Source organism: Salmo salar, chromosome 19 (genome assembly GCF_965601325.2).
Source record: "Salmo salar chromosome 19, fSalSal1, whole genome shotgun sequence".
Taxonomy (NCBI): domain Eukaryota; kingdom Metazoa; phylum Chordata; class Actinopteri; order Salmoniformes; family Salmonidae; genus Salmo; species Salmo salar.
The window spans coordinates 75,283,821-75,305,489 of record NC_138309.1 but is presented as its reverse complement, the minus strand read 5'-3'; the positions used below and the strand labels follow the sequence as shown (position 1 = coordinate 75,305,489).

General features: G+C 42.3%; 2 protein-coding genes and 1 non-coding gene across 5 annotated transcripts in view; 2 read left to right on the top strand and 1 right to left on the bottom strand.

Moving 5' to 3' along the window:
* Positions 1-7,240: 7,240 nt before the first annotated feature.
* trnay-gua (transfer RNA tyrosine (anticodon GUA)) lies at positions 7,241-7,326 on the top strand. The gene is given in 2 exon segments: positions 7,241-7,277; positions 7,291-7,326. It is a non-coding gene; the product is annotated as a tRNA-Tyr (tRNA).
* Positions 7,327-7,438: 112 nt separating this feature from the next.
* On the bottom strand, positions 7,439-16,309 carry dnjc5 (DnaJ homolog subfamily C member 5). Of its 2 annotated transcripts, XM_014159490.3 has the most exons (6): positions 16,199-16,309; positions 12,751-12,794; positions 12,183-12,305; positions 10,005-10,218; positions 9,691-9,865; positions 7,439-8,335 (listed from the first exon to the last, which is right to left on the bottom strand). In XM_014159490.3, the coding sequence occupies exons 3-6, from the start codon at positions 12,287-12,289 to the stop codon at positions 8,247-8,249; spliced, it is 585 nt and encodes a 194-aa protein (XP_014014965.2). In that variant the 5' UTR covers positions 12,290-12,305; positions 12,751-12,794; positions 16,199-16,309; the 3' UTR covers positions 7,439-8,246.
* A 100-nt stretch (positions 16,310-16,409) lies between these two features.
* The window catches only part of LOC106579529 (high affinity 3',5'-cyclic-AMP phosphodiesterase 7A), a 53,097-nt gene continuing 47,837 nt past the window's right edge, over positions 16,410-21,669 (top strand). For both annotated transcript variants that reach the window (XM_014159525.3, XM_014159526.3), the window contains exon 1: positions 16,410-16,835. In XM_014159525.3, the coding sequence (XP_014015000.2) occupies positions 16,698-16,835 (138 nt within the window). In that variant the 5' untranslated portion in view covers positions 16,410-16,697. The remainder of the gene's footprint in view (positions 16,836-21,669) is intronic.

Here is a 21,669-nt window from a genome sequence, read left to right as displayed (position 1 = left end):
TTCTCCTACATTCATTTCACATTTCCACAAACTTCAAAGTGTTTCCTTTCAAATGGTACCAAGAATATGCATATCCTTGCTTCAGGTCCTGAGCTGTCATTTTAGACAAAAAAAAAAAAAGAAGGTCTGATCCTTATTAAAGTACAAAAGGGAAAATAAATAAACAGAAATATGGGTTGTATTTACAATGCTGTTTGTTCTTCACTTGTTGATCTTTTTCTTGTGGCAACGGGTCACAAATCTTGCTGCTGTGATGGCACACTATGTGTCTCTAATATGGTCATACATTTGGCAGGTCAGGAAGTGCAGCTCAGTTTCCACCTCATTTTGTGGGCTGTGTGCACATAGACTACGGTGGCCTTTCTCAATAGCAAGTCAAAGATTTCCTTAAATTTGGGTCAATCACAGTGGTCAGGTACTATGCCACTGTGTACTCTCTGTTTAGTGCGAAATATAATTCTAGTTTGCTCTGTTTTTTTTTATTCTTTCCAATGTGTCAAGTAATTATCTTTTTGTTTTCTCATAACTTGGTTGGGTCTAATTTTGTTGCTGTCATTTGGTTCTGTGGGGTCTGTTTGTGTTTGTGAACAGAGCCCCAGGACCAGCTTGCTTAGGGGACTCTTCTCCAGGTTCATCTCTCTGTAGGTGATGGCTTTGTTGTGGAAGGTTTGGGAATCGCTTCCTTTTAGGTGGTTGTAGAATTTAAAGGCTCTTTTCTGGATTTTGATAATTAGCGGGTATCGCCCTAATTCTGCTCTGCATGCTTTATTTGGTGTTTTACGTTGTACACTGAGGATATTTTTGCAGAATTCTGCATGCAGTCTCAATTTGGTGTATGTCCCATTTTGTGAATTCTTGGTTGGTGAGCGGACCCTATACCTCACAACCATAAAGGGCAATGGGTTCTATAACTGATTCAGGTATTTTTAGCCAGATCCTAATTGCTATGTCGAATATATTACACCCATAGCGATAAGACTTACCATAGAGATGAGCAGGAAAAGTTAAGGAAAGTAAATCTTTACTATATCAGGCTACCGCTATAACGCGTGGTATAAGCTATAACGCGTGGCTGGCCATGCCTGCGCGAAATATCGCCACAAAGTAATGTTTACTCACGTTTACTTAAATTTTGCCACGCGCTGGGACGAGAAAAGTTTTGGAGAATGCGGGCATCGATCCCGCTACTTCTCGCATGCTAAGCGAGCGCTCTACCATTTGAGCTAATTCCCCACATAAACAAAAAGGAAGCAGTGGATAAAATGAATACAGCAGGCTATCTCAAGTGCTGTTTTGAGTGAAGCTACTTCCCTTGCAGTGAAACATTTTCAGGCAGTTCTTTCTCAGCACTGGCACCTATGTGAAGCTAGACACACTAGTGGAATTGCGGTTCGCCTTCAAAATAAAAGTCCATGATTAAAAAACTGTTGATATTGCACTGTGAACGTATGACACTTCAGAATTGCATTGGGAGCATCATTATATTTCACTGTACAGATTTACCTATGAATTGTGAATCAGTCTATTCAGTGACACTCACAAAACACAACTGTAAAGAGTTGACACAAATATTAGTGTCATAGCTCTTATTGCAGGACTTTGACCTCACCAGTCAGCCTATGGTGCTTACTGACATTCATATTGGACTGTGGATTCATGAAATGGAGTATCATTCTACTCAATGACACCCAGAGAACACAACTGTAAAGATTTGACAAACATTTTGTGTGTTGTAGCTCATATTGCGGGACTCTGAAACCATTGTAAAATTAACCACATTAAGCTTACCAGTCAACCTACTATGTGTATTGCACATACATTTTTCACTGAAAATGACACCCACAGAAAACAACTGTGAAGTTTACACAAATATTAGCATTGTAGCTCTTATTGTGCGGTGCCAGGATAAAGTGATAAGGGGGCAATTGAAATCGGTGAGGGGCCAGAGGTGGCACAATTATTTTATTTTTTTGCATTGGAATTACTTCTGCTTATATACCACAATAAACATAAAGTTAAAATGCAGCGACTTCTACACCAATGATTGAGTGCTTTTGAAGTGACACTGGCACTAAATCCGTAGCTTATCTCCGCTGCGCTGTATCAGTACAATGGATAGTACCCTACACACTAAAGTAAGTTTTGGTAATGAATTTAGGCTACAAGATAGATAGGGTAATTCACCTAGAGTATTACTGACAGCCTATGTGAATGCAGCCGTACACACAGCTGTCTTACCTAAATAATGCAAACTAAACGCTGAAAGTAGTAGCCTAGTTATTAATACATGCAAACAAAATTACTGGATAATAATTTGGCTTAGAATACTGACACGACTGTGAATGCGAACAAATGAATGCGAACAAAACAAAACAGCTATACCAAGTAGGCCTAGTAAACAAAATAACAGATCAATAATGGCACGGAAAAATCTATATTTAGGCTAGTTACATTAACAGTAACAAATGCAGTAAACAAAAGGTGAATGGAGATCAAATAACCAAAACATAGCCTACAGTGAGATGCAGCCATGCACAGCTGTCTTGTCAAATAAACAGGCCTATAGGCCCGCTTCATACATGGAAAATCATGGCGCTCATGAGTTCAGCGGCACGTTGTGATGTGGCACAATTATATTGAATTCTGCTTATATCACACTATACCACAATAAACATAAAAGTTCAAATGTTGAAACCATTGAGCGCTTTTGACAAAGAAGTGACAGTTTGGCATGAAATCGTTGCGGTGCTCTATCAGCTCCATGGACAGTGGCCTACACACTAAAGCAAGGCCATTGGAAACCTACTGTAGGCTAGTGGCTAAGGAAGTCATTTTGCCATTCCATACCCTAGGTTTTTGATGAAATTACACCAATGGCTATACCACCCAAGATTTTTATAAAAACCAACCAGCTGGCCTCCTGAGTGGCACAGCAGTCTAAGGCACTGCATCACAGTGCTTGAGGCATAACTACAGACCTGGGTTTGATCCCAGGCTGTGTCACAACTGGCCTTGACCTGGAGTCCCATAGGGCAGTGCACAATTGGCCCAGTGTCGTCCGGGTAAGGGGATGGTTTGGCTCATAGCGCTCTAGTGACTCCTTGTGGTGGCCTAGGTGCCTGCAGGCTGACCTTGTCATCAGTTGAATGGTGTTTCCTCTGACACATTGGTGTGGGTGGGTGTTAAGGAGCGCGGTTTGGTGGGTCATGTTTCAGAGGACGCATGACTCGACCTTCGCCTCTCCCAAGTTGCAGCAATGAGATATCTTAATTGGATATGACAAAATATATATTTTTTTAACTACTAGATTTTTTTTCTTCAGAAGAGTTGCAGCCTCCTTGATGCTCTGTGGAACTTCCTGAGAAATCGATCATTCAATTCTCCCCGAAATCTTCTTGTAAGATCCCCATGCTTCATCTGTGCCGACTGAACACGTTTGTCAAAGTGGAATATTTGTTCTCGCATCTAGCTGTGGACGCACCAAAAGTCAATCCATGTGTCAGTGCAGTAAGCATGGTCGGCATAGCGGAGAGAGGCCCAGAGAATCGTTGCAGGATATCAAGTGGTGTCCATTTGACCTAATTGGAGCAGGAGCGGGCGATTTCAGTCTGCAAAAACTGGCGAGCGACATTAAACTCAGCTTCCACCAAATGTGTTTTGCTTTGATCCAGTAGTGCTTTCACCAACCTTTTTTTACATCTAGAAAGTCATGGCTCTCTGGGTCAAGGGCACACAGGGCCTCCACCAGTTGGCTGTTGCATTTGCTGAATCATTCTGACATTTCACCAATGACAGCATCCAAGAACAGCCTTTTACACTCAGTCTCTTCTCCTCTGTCCTCCTGGCCTACTGTACTGTCCACCACGTATTGCTGGATATTTATACATACATAACTTTGTTATTTGCTTGGAACTGGTGGTGTGTCAGTGCCATTGGCACTGAACTGCACCCAAATGTCTTCTCGGGGGACTCAAATGCACTACGGACAACTTTGACTCCAGTGTAAAGATCTGTTGCTTTTGCCTTGAGCAATTTGTTTGGAGGGTTGAGAAGACTGAGGATTCTGTGCGCCTTTTTTGCTGTTTTTTATATAAGAACATAAAACTGAGGGGCACAAGTTTCAACTGAGGGGGCTAAGCCCTCTTCTGCCCCGTTATGGAACCGGGCCCTGGAAATCACCTGCAGGGTGCAGCCTTACCTATGGATTGTAGATCAATGAAATTGGGTATCAGTCTACTTAGTAACACTCACAGAACACAACTGTGAAGAGAATACACAAATATTAGCATCATAGCTCAGGACTCTGAAACCACTGTGAAATGAGCCACATTAAGCTTAACAGTCAACCTACTATATGTGTATTGGACATTCAAATTGCACTGTACAGGATTGAGGATCAATTAAGTATCAGTCTTCTCAGAGACACCCAGAGAACACAGCTGTGAAGCGTTTACACAAATATTAGCGCCGTAGCTGTTATTACGGGACTTTGACTGTGGGAAATCACCTCCCCAGTCAGCCTATTGTGCATATTGACATTCAAATTACACTGCACAGCCTTAACTGTGAATTGTGGATAAATTAAATGGTGTATCAGTCTACTCAGTGACACGCCACAGAACACAACTGTGAAGAGATTACACAAATACTAGTGTTGTAGCTCATATTTGACTTTTTTAGTGTGAAATTAACAAATTATTGTCTTTTGTTGCCTTTATATAACAACATTCCGATCTTGTTAATGATTATCTAGTCCAAATATGACATGATTCCACTATTTGTAATCAGTGGTGTAAAGTACTTAAGTAAAAATTCTTGAAAGTACTACTTGAATGCTTCGCAGGACAGGAAAATTGTCTATTTCACACACTTATCAAGAGAACATCCCTGGTCATCCCTACTGCCTCTGATCTGGCGGACTCACTAAACACATGCTTCGTTTGTAAACTACATAAATAATGTAAATTATGTCTGAGTGTTGAAGTGCGCCCCTGGCTATCTGTAAATTAAAAAAACAAGAAAATGTTGCTTAATATAAGGAATTTGAAATTATTTATACTTTTCATTTTGATACTTAAGTATATTTTAGCAATTACATTTACTTTTGATATTTAAGTATATTTAAAAGCAAATACTTTTAGACTTTTACTGAAGTAGGATTTTACTGGGTGACTTTCACTTTTACTTGAGTAATTTTCTATTGAAGTATCTTTACTTTTACTCAAGTATGACAATTGGGTACTTTTTCCACCACTGTTTGTAATAAACTCAGCAAAAAAAAAACCCTTTTTCACGACCCTGTCTTTCAAAGATAATTCGTAAAAATCCAAATAACTTCACAGATCTTCATTGTAAAGGTTTTAAACACTGTTTCCCATGCTTGTTCAATGAACCATAAACAATTAATGAACATGCACCTGTGGAACAGTCGTTAAGACACTAACAGCTTGCAGACGGTAGGCAATTAAGGTCACAGTTATGACAATTTAGGACACTAAAGAGGCCGTTCTACTGACTCTGAAAAACACCAAAAGAAAGATGCCCAGGGTCCCTGCTCATCTGCGTGAACCTGCCTTAGGCATGCTGCAAGGAGGCATGAGGACTGCAGATGTGGCCAGGGCAATAAATTGCAATGTCTGTACTGTCAGACGCCTAAGACAGCACTACAGGGAGACAGGACGGACAGCTGATCGTCCTCGCAGTGGCAGACCACGTGTAACAACACCTGCACAGGATCGGTTCATCCGAACATAACACCTGCGGGACAGGTACAGGATGGCAACAACAACTGCCCGAGTTACACCAGGAATGCACAATCCTTCCATCAGTGCTCAGACTGTCCGCAGGAGGCTGGACTGAGGGCTTGTAGGCCTGTTGTAAGGCAGGTCTTCACCAGACATCACCGGCAACAACGTTGCCTATGGGCACAAACCCACCGTTGCTGGACCAGACAGGACTGGCAAAAAGTGCTCTTCACTGACGAGTCGCGGTATTGTCTCACCAGGGGTGGTGGTTGGATTCGCGTTTATCGTCGAAGGAATGAGCGTTGCACCAAGGTCTGTACTCTGGAGCGGGATCGATTTGGAGGTGGAGGGTCCGTCATTGTCTGGGGCGGTGAGTCACAGTGTCATCGGACTGAGCTTGTTGTCATTGCAGGAAATCTCAACGCTGTGCGTTACAGGGAAGACATCCTCCTCCCTCATGTGGTACCCTTCCTGCAGGCTCATCCTGACATGACCCTCCAGCATGACATTGCCACCAGCCATACTGCTCGTTCTGTGCATGATTTCCTGCAAGACAGGAATGTTAGTGTTCTGCCATGGCCAGCGAAGAGCCCAGGTCTCAATCCCATTGAGCACGTCTGGGACCTGTTGGATCGGAGGGTGAGGGCTACGGACATTCCCCCCAGAAATGTCCGGGAACTTTCAGGTGCCTTGGTGGAAGAGTGAGGTAACATCTCACAGCAAGATCTGGCGCAGTCCACGAGGAGGAGATGCACTGCAGTACTTAATGCAGCTGGTGGCCACACCAGATACTAACTGTTACTTTTGATTTTGACCCCCCCCCCCCTTTGTTCAGGGACACATTATTCCATTTCTATTGGTCACATGTCTGTGGAAGTTGTTCAGTTTATGTCTCAGTTGTTGAATCTTGTTATGTTCATACAAATATTTTCACGTGTTAAGTTAGCTTTTTTTGCAGTTTAGTATGCATTTGCATCACTTTCAATAAGGGACTTTTATTTTCAAGGCGAAAGTGCCACTATTGTGGTTAATTCTTATTGTGGCTAGCTTCACATATGTGGCACTGGCAGTCTCCGGCTCACAGAGTAACATTGTTGCTTGCTAGCTTCGATGGAAAATGTAGGCATTGACAATGGTAAATTATTGTTACAGCTAGCATACTTTTAGGTTACACATGTCCACATTATCTTCGACTTGACTCCAGCTAGCTAGCTAAGTGTGTCGAATGCGTTTGAAAGTCGTTGGCTAGCTAGCTACTGTAACTAGCTATGTGCATAGCTAGATAGCTCGTTTGTTTTTATACTTCATTTAAATATGTGACTGCTAAAATGAGGTCAAATAAACAATTTTGTGATTGAAAAATGTAGTCTCATAATACATTTTATTTAACCCAAATTAATTATGACAGAAAGTAAACTACACAACTTAGCTAGAATGCCTGCCAGAGAAGCACCTTAACGTATAAATTGCCCACTGCGACGTTCCTGTATGTATACCCTTCGATAGCTCAGTTGGTAGAGCGGAGGACTGTAGAGGTTAAATAGCGATCCTTAGGTCGCTGGTTCAAATCCGGCTCGAAGGAAGACATTTTTTATTACCTGATTTGTGAAACTATAGCAATTGATACACACTGATCTAATTATCTACATGTTTGAAAAACTGGCAATGTGGTTTAAAAAAAATAGATGCTAAAGTAACATTTCAAAAAGGGCAGTCTTTATTGCTCACATGACAAAATAGAGACATCTCTCAATTCTTTCACAACCACACTTTGTTATTTTTACCTTTACTTAACTAGGCAGGTCAGTTAAGAACAAATTCTTATTTTTAATGACGGCCTAGGAACAGTGGGTTAACTGCCTATCAACTCGGGGATTCGAACTTGCCTTTCAGTTACAAGTCCAACGCTCTAACCACTAGGCTACCGCCCAAACTTGGAACTGCACAATTCTAGGGATACTTTGTATTTTGTTCAGAATAAATAATAAACAAACACAAAACACAATGCACACAAACTAACACTCATTCAGAATTTACAAAGTGTAGTCTAGGGGTGGAATGTAATTGGAACCCTTTTGGGATCTACCAGGTCAAGGAATGAATCCCCTCAGACTTGGGTTCAAATACTATTTAGGGTATTTAAATTACTTTCAAATACATTTGGAAGTAAGTAGATATGTTTTATTTGAAAAGACAAGTAGTTGAATATTGGAATGTATTTGAAAATACTGAAATAAAATGACTCAAATACACTCCCATGCATTTAACCCAGGTATTTCAAAATAGTTTTTGAAACAAGTTAAATAGTAGGCTATTTATAGGAAATTATTTGAAAACACTTTCAAATACTTAGTTGTAGTTGATTCGGGCCACATTATTTGAAAATACTAAAATACATTGAAAATAAGTATTCAAATAACAAATACTCAAATACACGTATTTAAAGCCAGTTCTGGAATCCCTATGACATCACCAGTCCTCCGATCTTTCTTCTCAGTTGTGTTAGGTATAGGCCCGTCGTCCGTCACCAATCAACCCGGTCCTCTCGCTTGCATTGGTTGGCTGCTGTATTATGGGGACGTCGTCAGCATCTGGAGAAGGTAAGAAAAACTCATCAGTGCATTCGTTTACGTTGTTGCAGTATGTTGCACAGAACTAATAAAATATGTCATATCCTCCAAAATGTTCCTAAACATAGGCCTAGGACACTATCTATAGTATAGCTGTTCCTGTTGAGACTGGGGGATGTCTTGACTGTTGTGAGGGAGTGACGGCTACCTGTGTCAAGCCTCTTACCTCCTGCTGCCGGTTGTCCTTTTGGCACCACACACTGTGTCAGCCTGGCTGGCTTGAAGGGCAGTTTTACAACTTTGGTTGTAAAGTCCCCGTTAATCAGTTCAATTACCCTGGGCTATGCCTACAGTAGGAGGTCCTATTCATATTCAGAAATTCTCCCAATAAATATGTTATCATAAGCAATGTGTTCTGAAGCCAAACACATGAGTAGGCCTTCTCATCATCCTCCCATGGGGGCTGAGACTTTGCAGTGAGTGCCTGAAACCAAGGCCATTGTTTCCCTTTAATCGTGAGATGGGGCTCAAAATAACTGCTATGGAAACACATTTAGAGACGTGACTCAGAGGCAGTAATTATCAGTTGTATCTGAGAACTGCAGAGACATGGGGAAAAACCCACACCCCACCTCCCACAGCTAACTGGCACCAGAGCAATTTATCATATCCAAACATCTGGCACAAATATATCAAGTATATTTATTTTCATTAACTGGCGGACTTGGTGTGTTTGAGAAAACATATTTTAAGTTTGTCTGTGCCATTCCACTGTCTTTGTGCCCTAGCAGCATCAAATGCTTTTCCATTGATAGATGAGGTAATATTGATACGGTAGGAGAGTGATGTAGGCAGAGCTTATTAAGGAGGTTGCTGCTGTTGTTGTTTCAACAGATGGATAATAAAACTGCGAGCTATAGGCTAATTCTGAAACAGTGAGAGATAGTCTGTGAGGCTTGCTCATGGTAGAAGTTGCCTTTAGGCACAGATCTAGGATCAGCTTACCATCCTAGAGTCCTAACCTTAGCCATTAGGAATGTGAAATGCAACACTGACCTCAGATCAGTGTCAAAGGGAAACTTCATTATTCTCAGTGGGGCTCACCTTATCTCTCTGTTACAAAACCCTGACCATTGTAACTGTGCTGTGTCACTTTTATCCCTAGCTACATGTACATATTACCTCAATCACCTCAACTACCTCATACCCCAGCACATTGACTTGGTACCGGTACCCTTTTATTGTGTTACTATTTCCTTTTTTTGTGTGATAATTTTCTTCCTTTTTAACTTTGCATTGTTGGGAAAGGGCTCGTTTCACAGTAAAGTCTACACCTGTTGTATTCGGCACGTGACAATGTTATTTGATTTGCTCACCTGTCTCCATGTCTGTGCGGATCTGCTCCTCCAGGTCTTCAGGGGACACGTAGCTGTCGGGGTCCTCCTCTCCAGGAGTTTTGGGTTTACACTTCCCACAGCAGCAGTTGAAACAGCAGCACAGGCAGCAGCAGAAGTAGCAGCCTGTTAGCACCCCGCAGACGGCAATCAGACCCTGTGTGGAGGATGGACATAGACCACTCACTATTAACACATGAACATAGACTTTCCTTGTTCACACACACACACACACACACGCACGCATCACACACACACACACACACACACACACACACACACACACACACACCCACCTTTGCCCACCAACTGGAGAGCATGAAATAAGCATTGACGTTCTCCTCTCCAAACTGCTGTGCCACGTACAGACCGAGGGAGCCATAGCTGTCGTAGATGTTCCTCTTGGAGGCATCTGACAGCACGGAGTGGGCATTGTTGAGCTCCTTGAATTTATCTGTGGCGTTCGGGTTCTCTGGGTTCTTGTCTGGATGATATTTCAAAGCATGTTTTCTAAATAGTAAAAAATATTACGAAATTGAAAAGATGATGCAATCCGAAAGGCTTCGCTAACAGAAATGTTGTTTTCATTGTTACTGTCTTGTTATTTTATGGTCTTATCTAATGAGTTCAGTAAGAGGCAGCACTGTTATCTCCCATTAGGTGGGGTTAGAAGCCTGCTCCCTCACACCCATCAACACACACACCTGCCAGGCATTGGTATATTAGTTCAATAAGCCAAAGAAAGTTGTAATAGCATGTATAGTACAATTAAAACTCTTAAGTCAGGCTAGAGAATGTAAATATTTAACCTAGAGTATATAACTGAAACACTGAGCTAACTGCTGGTGCCCAGTTCTATACATGGTGTACCAGTCTGCCATTTTGAATTCAACTGCAGTTTTTATTTTTTGGCATTAGGTCCATTGGAACCCTTGGTTGACAGACACCATTAAATAAATATAACTACAGTCACTTTTACATAATTCATTTTTTTCTCACTCTCTTTTTTTGCTGTAAATTATAATTTCTCATCAACATTTCATGACGCTCTGAAGCACGTCTGCTTGTTTATTTTTAATGAAGCCAAGAGGCTCTGAAAATGCTGCTATGATTACATATTCATTAACCACAAACAAGGGCTGTTCAAACGCTAACCATTTGGATGGTTCCTGGAAGTGAATTCCAATTAGAGCAATTAATTAAGAACTACTAATTGTGATGGCATCTGTATGACTCGAGTCTGAAGTGAATTTATATTACAAGTCATTAGATTCTGACTTACTACATGTTGGAATGCCTTACTACATAATGGAAATGTATTGGTGAAATGAGAGAGAACTCAAGGTATGAACGAGGGCTTGACAGGCATCCTTTGACTGAAATGTAGGTTATAGGATAAAAGAGTTATCTTAAACAAAATCTACATTCAAATGTAGAATTACATTACCAAATATAATTGATAACGGCTTGAGTTAAGACAATTGATTTGGATTAGGTCTAATCATCAAAGGTTCCTTTCATACTAACATTATTACACAATAACCATATTAAAGTTGAGTACTGAGACCAGTGAGTTTTATCAGCAGCTCTCCATATTATAGGAAGTCTGTCCTGCTATTTTATTATAAGGTTGAGGTACTACTTGTTGTGTGGGTACATAGCAATTTGTCTGCTGCAATAATGCTAGGGTCATACAATTCCCAACAGGTTGTGACAAGCTTCCAAGTACACCCACGCTTGTGTGTGGGAAATGCACGCGCACACACACACACACACACACACACACACACACACACACACACACACACACACACACACACACACACACACACACACACACACACACACACACACACACACACACACACACACACACACACACACACGATATGAACTGAGTACAAGGAGGGGTACCATCTGTTCTGTAGTATTAATATTTTAGTTTTATGGAAGTCATATTGTATTCATGCAGCTGTCTGACAATCACTTGCTGTGATTATAAAAGGTATTGTAGCAGTCAGTCACTCTGTCTCACAAAGTTATTCTTTTTCTACATCTGTGCCACATTTCTCCTGAAAAACATCCCATTAAAATGATTCCCTCTGACCTCCATAGACATTGGTTGTTACATGACGTTTGTTTGTGCATGGTTACAGATCAATGTATAACCTGCTTTGATGAAGAAAAGGATCTTTGTTTACAAACCAAAATCCAACAGCATTACAGTATTTCTAGTTATATGAATAAATGTTTTTACAAGAGTCAACATGCTGAAGGGTTGTTGTCAGTGATGTAATATGCAGTCCAGTTTCTCCATTGAGGCATAAGGTTATATGTTACTCTACAAAGCCAATGACTCCAAATGGTGGGTCCTCGCTTCAAGGCAACAACTCAATCTTTAAATGGGTTGCACATGCACAAACACACAAGGAGCAAGGATTTAGTGTGTGTGGTGTTTTGTTGTGTGTGTGTACCTGTAGGACTTCTTGATGTCATCCTGTGTACAGGTCTTGTCGAGGCCCAGGACCAGATAGAGGGCCTCTCCTGAGGTGGACAGGGAACGTTGCCTTTGCTCTGACATCTTTTCTCACCATTACCTGCACAACACATCAACCACAATGATTTTCATATGATACCTGATGTTGACTGTGCGGTTGTTCAGCTGATCCCCTGATCTGCCAGTAATTGTATACTGTTCACACAGCATCTCTATTCATTATTGATAGAACTGTTGTAAATATTAATTAAAAAAATTCCCACAGGGAACCTACAGTTCAATTGTTTCCCAAACTCTCCCTCACTATGTTTTATCTTCAACACTCTGTTCGATCCAAGAGTCACTTAATACATTGTCCAAATTCATCAGAGAACACCAAAATGAGAGAACCTGTCGCCTTACTGTTGAAACATGGACTAAGACCTCAAAACCCAAACAACACAACTCAAAAGACTTAAGATACATTTTTGCCAAACACATCCTCTGCATTTGTCCACAGTTATTCTTATCTCTGTCTCTGACTTTCCCGTTCCTCTCTTTCATACCTGTTCCTCTGTCCAGGCTGTCAGCTCCAGTGCTTCAGTCGTCCCTGTGAGAGACAGACAGGTCAGTGGAGTCAGGTGTCTGCTCTGTGGAGGACTAGATCAGCGGATGAGATGAATAAAAAATACAGGCAGATAGTCATGGGCTCACATTTCAGCAGGCCTCGCTGCCAGTGGCCCTAACATGGTTACCTGGATGTTGGGTTGGGGTTTAAAGGGGACTCGGATGTAGGTCTACTATACTGCAGGATACTGAGGTGTTTGGGTGGAATAGTAACGGGGTTCAACTGGTTGATGACTGTCTGAGAGGATAGTGAAAGATAAGGTCAAATATTTAATGTAATGTTGTGCTTTTTCGTATACAATCTGTTTAGTAGACTCGATAGTTTTCCACCATGGTTTTCACAAGACCTCTGTATTCAGTGACACCAGAGCACCACCTACTGGAATATAGAAGAAAGGTAAGGAAAATAATATTTTCCTGCATGAATACTCTTCCACAAGATGGCGATACATACATGCATATTTTACAGATGAACATGACCAGAGGTAAAAACGTAGCTCCATAAAGGGTTTGCAGGTGGACTCAAAGTTTACCGTAACAATATAAATAGTTTTCACCTCAGCTCAGTGTATTTAATAAAGACTAATGATAGCAATAGTAAAAGGCAAGATGGCGCCGACAGACATGGCAGCTCTGGTTCTAGTTCACTAAGTAACTTTGCAGTATTTTTTTTTTTTTGTGTGTTATTTTTTACATTATTAACCCTGAACGTTTATTGTTTTACAAGCATTTCGCTACATCCGCAATATCATCACCTAATTATGTCTATGTGACCAATGCAATTTGATTTGATTTTATATCTAATAATTTAGATTGGGTAAAGTTATCAGACCAGTGATTTTATCAAGGAGTGGCATATCACAGTTGTAATTTATTCTTCATGGTGTTGTTAGTCCATAGAAAACCACAAATTGGCATGAAGGATTGGATTCAAATGTTATTGACGGTTCATTTCCTGATAAAAAACAGCCATGTTTATTGTTCAAGTCTAGTCAAATTAAACGTGTGGACTTATTACATCTGAACATGTTATATAAGGAATGCCACTTTTTGCCAATAGTCAGTAGCTCTTATCCAGAGGGGCCCACTGTATCATCAATTAGCGCTAACGACTCCTCTGGTTCCCTAAAGGCTGTCACAGACAAAGGAGGAGGGGGTGGGAGGTGTGGGGGGATTGCAACAAGATACTTGTAGCTGCTTGGAGAATCAGCAGGTATGCAGTTAACCTGTCCCTGGACTCCATGCTCTGTACTCCGTGCCCCCCTGGGCTTGCCGAGTGCCTGATGCAGCTGAGCATATCTGCCTAGGGACCAAAATGTGTGTGCTATAAAGGAACTGTTGGAGGAATTAATTAACAAATGTTTTCCTACCCTTTCCCACAGACAGTCACACTCATGGGAGTGTGTACACATACACACACATGCATGCACACACTTATGTCATTTTAGAGTGGTCAAGTGGTTTGTTGAAAACATTTAGTAAAAAATACCAAATAAACACCAACGTCAACTAGACTTTTTGAAATGGGTATGAAAAATGCAGTTAATTAATCACCACAGCTAGGCCCAGTCATTCTGACCCGTTAGAACGTCACCAGTCGATATCTAGTCTAATGGGTCTGGATTGGCTTGTCCTTTGCTAAGGTTGATATGGGGGTCTACTATCATGTGCCTAGTCTTCGCTGAGGGTGAGTGACTGGCTGGTGGAGTGATTTGGCACACTGTTGCTTCAGTTGCCTGGAAAAGACGCAGGACCTCCCAAGGAGTGTGATTGTGTGGAATTGCATTGAGAGTGCCGTAGAAGAGAGGGAGGGAGGGATGTAGTGGAGGAGAAGCCATAGGGGTACTCATTATGCCCCTCAACTGGCATTCAGCCTGACTGTTGCCATGGTACAGCTCAGCCTTGTCCCCCAGTTCTCCTGCATAAGTCCCCCCAAAAAAGTTGAATCAGAATGTAAGTAGAGGTGGTTCTTAGAACAGTGTTTTCAGGAGAGAATTATTGAATGGAATGGTGTGTTCCTTGACTTCATGGAAAGAAGGTATTATTTAGGTCTAGCCTACTACTCACACGACCTGACAATAGAGACCTACCGGACAATAGCCACTGTCTGCAGGTAATAGGTGTTAGTAATGGATATAGGTCAGCCTGACATTGATGCAGGACAGGCGGAGTATGAGTTCTGTTCTCTCCCCCTCTCTCTCTCAGATACATTTGTGGGAAGTTCTCCTTCCTACTGCGTCAGTTGAAATGGCGTGGAAACAATGTTGATTCAACCAGTGTGTGCCCAGCGGGTGGTTGCCAATCGGTTTCGCTAATATTCCACTCCATTCCTTGTATTCCATGTCATGTCAGTGCTAGAGGCGTAACTAAAGACACGTGGATTCGAATGCAGGCTGTATCACAACCGGATGTGATTGGGAGTACCATAGGGCAGCGCACAATTGGCCCACCGTTGTCCGGGTTTGGCTGGTGTAGGCCGTCATTGTAAATAAGATTTTGTTCTTAATCGACTTGCCTAGTTAAATAAAGGTTACATGTGCCAAAGTGTGCATAGCTAGCCAGGCTTTCAAATTTAATTTCAGATGTAAGTAGCCTATTCTTGATTTGTATTATATTAGTCTGAGCTATCAGACACCCTATAGCTTAATAAATAGATCATTAAAAAAACATTACTTTCTGTATACTGGAAGTGTATTCCACTAAATTCCACCATAGCCTCACATTGAAAACTGGAGTCCCACTTCTCAAGTACGCTACAACTGGATGACTCATGCAAGAAAGGTAATCACATGCAATGATGTGGACTGCTCTAGGGCAAACCCCATTGTGCTGGAATACCCTTGTGGAGATCCGCGCCGTCGGTGAACAACTGCTCAAATCAGTATCAGGGGATCGCCCTGGACGTCTAGCCAATAGCGTAGCTTGTTGCAAACGAAGTCTATGCCATTGTCCAATCACTATAGATGTGACATTAGTAGCCATGCTGCAATTGGATAAATTGGACACGGGCGTTATGCGGTCGCTCGAACGGTTCCATCTCTGGCAGGTGGTGTGGTCGAGAGCAGACTAATGTTTAGGAAGATGGCTAGCGAGGTAGTTAAAGGAGATACATTTACCTTGATTCACATTTTTGCTTTTTCGTTGCACTTAATATTGTTTGCCGGACGCCGAGTTTGAGTGAGATTGACGTCGGGTTTCCCCTTGAGCCAGCCACTTTCTGTTGAAATTACACAGTGCTGCATTGAGTGGAACAGAATTGTGGTCAATTACGGGTACTATTTATACTTGCATTGTGAAAAAAGACCGAATACATATTGATAATGTTTCTTCTGGCACGTTAAATGAATACCACCAAACCACTGTAAAGGCAACTTCTCCAATATTTACCTCGTAGGATTCCTTTCACTTCATCCACCAGTGTTGTACATCGGTAGCTGTCGTGTTTTGAGGGGTCGTTCCTTTTGTTTAGATTTGGAGACATATCACGATGAATCACGTCTGAGAGGAGTTTTGGACAAAAAATGAGTACGCGTTTTTATAAAGATGCAGAAAATATAGAGGCCTCGTCTTTTGAGGGCCCAAATCTGTGTGGAATAAGGAGCGAAGGAGCAGCATGAAAATAATCCGGATAGAATGGGACCAAATGAGACGAGAAACATAGACAATATCAATGACGGCGATTTTGTCAAGTTTAAAGTCGCCAAGAACAAGTAGCCTACCTTACTGCTGAAGCATTACAACTGATCCCCCCCCACAAAGGAGGGATACCGCTCTGCAATCAACCCTATTCTTTTCCTGCATTTCATTTTCCATTCTATCAATTCATTTCTGTTTATACATTTTTTTTATTTGAATTTTGATCTGGATCCAGCTCTGACTTTGTTCAATGGAAGTATGTTATCAGCTGCCGGTTTTGCCTCTAGACAGGCCGGTTCCTAAGCATGTCCTCAGCCGGAGAGGTGCCATCAGTTTCAGCTCCAGCTCGTCTCTCTTCGGCGCTCCTGATCCAAGACAGCTGTCTCAGGTACTACCTAATTATTTGACCTGTTTCGGTTTGAAATACACGGTTTCTGCACGCCATATTGACACTACATAATCAAGTTGATGACAAATGCCATGTACTACCTAATAACCAGCTGTTGAATCGCTTCTTTCAGATTCATGAGTCGTATGGGAATCCTGCAGGTGGTATCAATTTGCAATGTCACCCTGAAACTGTACAACATGAACCGTTGTAATTGATCAGTTAATGCAGTCACGTTTCAATTCTGCACATACACATGACTGTACAGTATCGGGAACATTGTCTGTATTGTTATTTTTGCAAGGCTTAGTGTTAGTTGCAACAACTGTCTCCTACCAGTTGTTATGTTTGCGCCAAGGAATGTGCTGCCTGTCTACTTTGTAGTGTGTTCCAATCTAGACACGTTAACAGACTCGCGTTAAAATATTGAGCCACATTGGATAACCTATTCCTTTAGTTCTTATCCTCCAATTGCACAGTAGGCCTATTAATGGCATAGTTGTGCAATGTCGCTTAGGCCTATGAGTTTCAGTATCTTTTGATGCAAACTTTGCAAGGAAGCCAATATCTTTGTCATTATAACGTCATAACATTATTATATTTTCAATTTGGTAAGTTCTGGAACTGATAACATATGACTAAAGTAATCAACTAATGGTGATGATGCGAACTTGTATCATGTTTAGTAGTTCGTAGTCATCCTACAGAATAGTTATACATCACACTTTTGTTGAAGTCAGCCCCCCCCCCCCCCCCCCAATTTAACTCCCATGGCATTGTAACACATTAACCAGGCAGTGAGACGTGTGTTTTGTGTTCGGGACCCATCCCTCTTCGGTGGGCAATCCATTAGTCTTTTGTCAAGCCCACTGCTTCACATAACCACCCACGTGTGTCTGCTTTCAAATCACACTCATTGACAGATATACAGCCCCTCTCTGAGCCCACCTTTCTCTGGCTCTCAGGATAAATTATTTTCTGTCAGGTGTTGTGGAATGTGCGCAGGGATAGATCAACCAGACAAGCTACATCCATCCATCACTCTGGGCCCTTTGTGTTCCATCATCCTTGTAGAAGTGGTGTGTGTTAGCGTGCATTGTGGGATAGTAAAGGGTCCGGTTGTGTGTGCGCCCATTCTAGAGCACTGGTCTCTGATGGACCATGCTTCAGACCCTCCCCACTGAAGGACCACCGGAGTCCTGACCACACAGCATAGAATTTGTTACTAGAACGGATAAAGTCTCGCTCAGTTTTCTGATGTGATGATCATTAGTTAGTTGAATATTCCAAATGGCTGCCATGTTACACCATGTAACGTTGCTTTGAACAGGGGATGTCCCTTCTGCTCATTCTAGTTCTATGCCCCCTGTGAGAAGACCATAGTCAGCAGGGCGCTAGATCAGATGGCCCTGTGTACAAATGCACTGTAGGGTCCATTGTGCTCCTGGGTTGTGTTTGCCTCTTGTTTCTCTGGAGTGGGCTACAGTTCATTTGTAATGGGTGGCTGTGTGCTGTTGCGCTCTTACGAGCTGCAGGCTTTGTGGGGTTACTTGAAACACTGATTTGCATCAGGTTTTGGTTTCTTCATGTGAAGAGATCAGCACTACAGAGTTAAGACTTGCCCCAGTAGGGGAGGGAAGGGAGATGTTTGCTTTGTGGGCTTTTTCAGAACACACACCATCGCTGCCATGGTGCGACTACTGTCCCTCTCAACATTTGTGTTTTTCTCCCACTGTTTGGCCGTAAGGGTGAGTCTTTTCCTCTGTGGTCACTGCAGTGTCTTTTCTGTGGTTCTGGTACCAGTGTGCTCGCTGCTTGGTCCTGGTGTTTGTGGAAGCAGGGACATGGGAACGGCTAGAGGTAGCCTTACTGAGGGAGCCGGTTCAACGTGCCCAGTTTCTGAGGCCACTCAGATCTCACTCACATTTCCTCTTGTAAACAGAGGGTGGAAGTGTAGGGTTCAAGCACAAAAACAAAAGTTTCCTTGGAGTATGCATGTGAATGGGTGTGAAATATGCTCTAGAAGAGGCGTAGCGGCTCCCATGGCCACAGCATGGGAAGAGAAGGCCTTGTTTGTGTTCGTAGGGCTTTTAGTTTGCAGCAATATTGTAGCCTACTGCATGCAGTCTCTGTAGACGGGGTCAATGGAATGACATTACATTTAAAGGAGAAACACCTTCTAGGGGCCTATGCATATGTAGGTTGAGGTGTAAAAAGGGAAGGCTAAAGTATATTCTATGGCTTCAAGGTGTTTGACTTAGATATGACATCAGGATAATGTCCAAGTAGATTGGAAACAGAGTGGGCAGGTCCACCCTAGGAGTCAAGTAGACATTAGTTTGACGTCGGACACTATGACAAGTCCTGTTGTACAGGACAAGGAGTAGAACACGGTCATTTAATTATGTGGTTTACATTACACACAGGCAAGATTACCTAATTTGACTCCTGAGTTGGTGTTTACATCGAGAGAGCCAGGCCATTACAGGGAACAATGCAGCTGCCAGTACCATGTGCCACTGTGCCTGGAGCATTGATCGATCACTGAAATACACACCGCGGAGCCAATTGATATTGAGAAATCTATGTCGACAGAAACACCCTGTTGATGAGTTGGAGCAGTAAGTCACATGCTGATTTCCGACAGGAAAAAGGAGAATTGGCAAATATAATCCAGCGAGGTACGCAACAGGACGAGATACCACCGGTTGTTTTTCTGCAGACAGAGGGGATCCCATCAAGAGTTTTTGGCTGTGGGCGTGTTTAGGGGGGTGTAAAAGAGTGCACTTTTTTTGTTGCGTTGGCTCGTTGACGTTAACTGTAGCGATACGGTGTTGAGATGGTGGCATGTGTGGCTAGATTGATGTAGTTTCAGGATGTGGTAAGAATGCTGAAGGAGCTGTTCAGAGCCTTGCTGCTGCTCTTTCACATCCACATGGCTTTAACCCCCAACACGCCAAACTGACACAACCTTCATGAGAATAGTCTGACTGTTCCCCCTTTAGGAATAGCTCTGTCCCTTATCAAATGTCTGGAGTTTTCTTTACATGACTCAATTAACAGGAGTATTTACTCTCCCTGGAGGAGTTATGGACTTCAGTTCAGGACCTTATTTACAGTAGGAAACAGGAAGGATCTAAACGAACCGTACAATCCTCTCTCTCTCGGGGCCCCTCTGTCACGTTAGTGTTGTTTATGTGCTACTGTGTTGAGTACAATGGGATGTGAGAATGAGGCTGTACACGTCAACACCACAGACAGTTTGAGCTGCATTCTCACTGCTCGGGCTACAAGTCTTCCTTCCTGCTCTTTGTGTTTACTCTGTGAAACATTAGCATTGGAGTGGCGGTTATGAATGACTACATTTTTACCTTGATTCACTTCACATACAACAGGTGTTTCAATACCCTGAGCCACTGCCTGGATGCCTGTGGAATTCCACTGCAGTGAAATCTCCCTGCAACAGCCTGGAGTGGAGTGTGTCCACTCCCTATATAACCCGTGTTGGCAAGCAGATTCAAACTAGATTTGTGTAAGCAATGGCACACACGCGTGCACACATGCAGCAACCTGCATTGCGGTTAAGTCCAGGTTTATGGCTTTAGCACTGCCTTACTGGAATGTACCATGACGTATTACAGCATTGCACCGCGAGGGTCCATAACTCAGGAGGAAGCTGTCACTTTATGAAGCTCTGCTGCTCTATCTGTTTAGACACACCGTGTGTATTATTCCAGAGTTTATGGGAATAGTGATGGCTTCCTCCTTAGCCTGACTTGTGCTGTCTGTCTGTGGGCAGTCCTCAGCTAGAACCCAGTGTTTTGCGACCTCAGCTAGAACCCAGTGTTTTGCGACCTCGGCTAGAACCCAGTGTTTTGCGACCTCGGCTAGAACCCAGGGTTTTATGCCCTGGGCTAGAACCCAACATGAGGAAGTCAGGTTTTATCAATGGGGCTAAAACAGGGAAGTGTGTGTGTGGATGAGCTTTGACCAGTCTCTGCTGAACACCACTGTAAAGACCTGGAGCTGCTAGACTTGGCATAAATGATCATTCGCAGGGTTAGCTCTGTAGAGTTCTGGTTGGGTTTAGATTCACTAGCTTTAAGTACGCCTTCAATACAGCATCAACTAGGCTACATGAGACCAAACTCCATGCTGAAAACTTTCTCAATGCGTTATGCTTGAATTCCGTCTGAAAACATTTGTTTGTTTACTTAATCTAAAACGTTTATCTCAGACAAAAGGTACATTTTAAGGCACACTTTGTTTGTTTGCAAGTAGGTTAAATGACAACCTACGTACACTATGGTGGTAACCTGTCTATGGCTGAATCCTCCATCCAGTCTGACCTACAAACCCAGAGACCCTGGGTGGGTTGCCTGACCCTGGTCTGAGGGGGATATCCTATCTATCTTGAACAATTTTGGGGCGGTAGGTAGCAAAGTGGTTAGTGTTGGGCCGGTAACTGAAAGGTTGCTAGATCGAATCCCTGAGCTGACAAGGTTAAAATCTGTTCTGCACCTGAACAAGGCAGTTAACCCACTGTCATTGTAAATAAGAATTTGTTCTTAACTGACTTGCCTAGTTAAAGGTAAAATAAAAATATATGCAACTATTTCCCATGAGTTACAGTTCAGATGAGGAAATCAGTCTAAATAAATGAATTTGGTCCTAATCTATGGATTTCACATGACTGGGAACTAGAGGTCGACCGATTATGTTTTTTCAACGCCGATACTGATTATTGGAGGACCAAAAAAGCCGATGCCGATTAATCGGCAGATGTTTTAAATGTTTATATATATATGTATATGATAATTACAACAATACTGAA

Coding starts and splice junctions, on each gene's coding strand:
- dnjc5 (XM_014159490.3), bottom strand. CDS start 12,289: ATGTCAGAGCAAAGGCAACGTTCCCTGTCCACCTCAGGAGAGGCCCTC. Junction 9,866..10,004: donor TCTCCAGTTGGTGGGCAAAG/GTGGGTGTGTGT, acceptor TCCTCCACACAG/GGTCTGATTGCCGTCTGCGG. Junction 8,336..9,690: donor CCGCACAGACATGGAGACAG/GTGAGCAAATCA, acceptor TACCTTCTCCAG/ATGCTGACGACGTCCCCATA.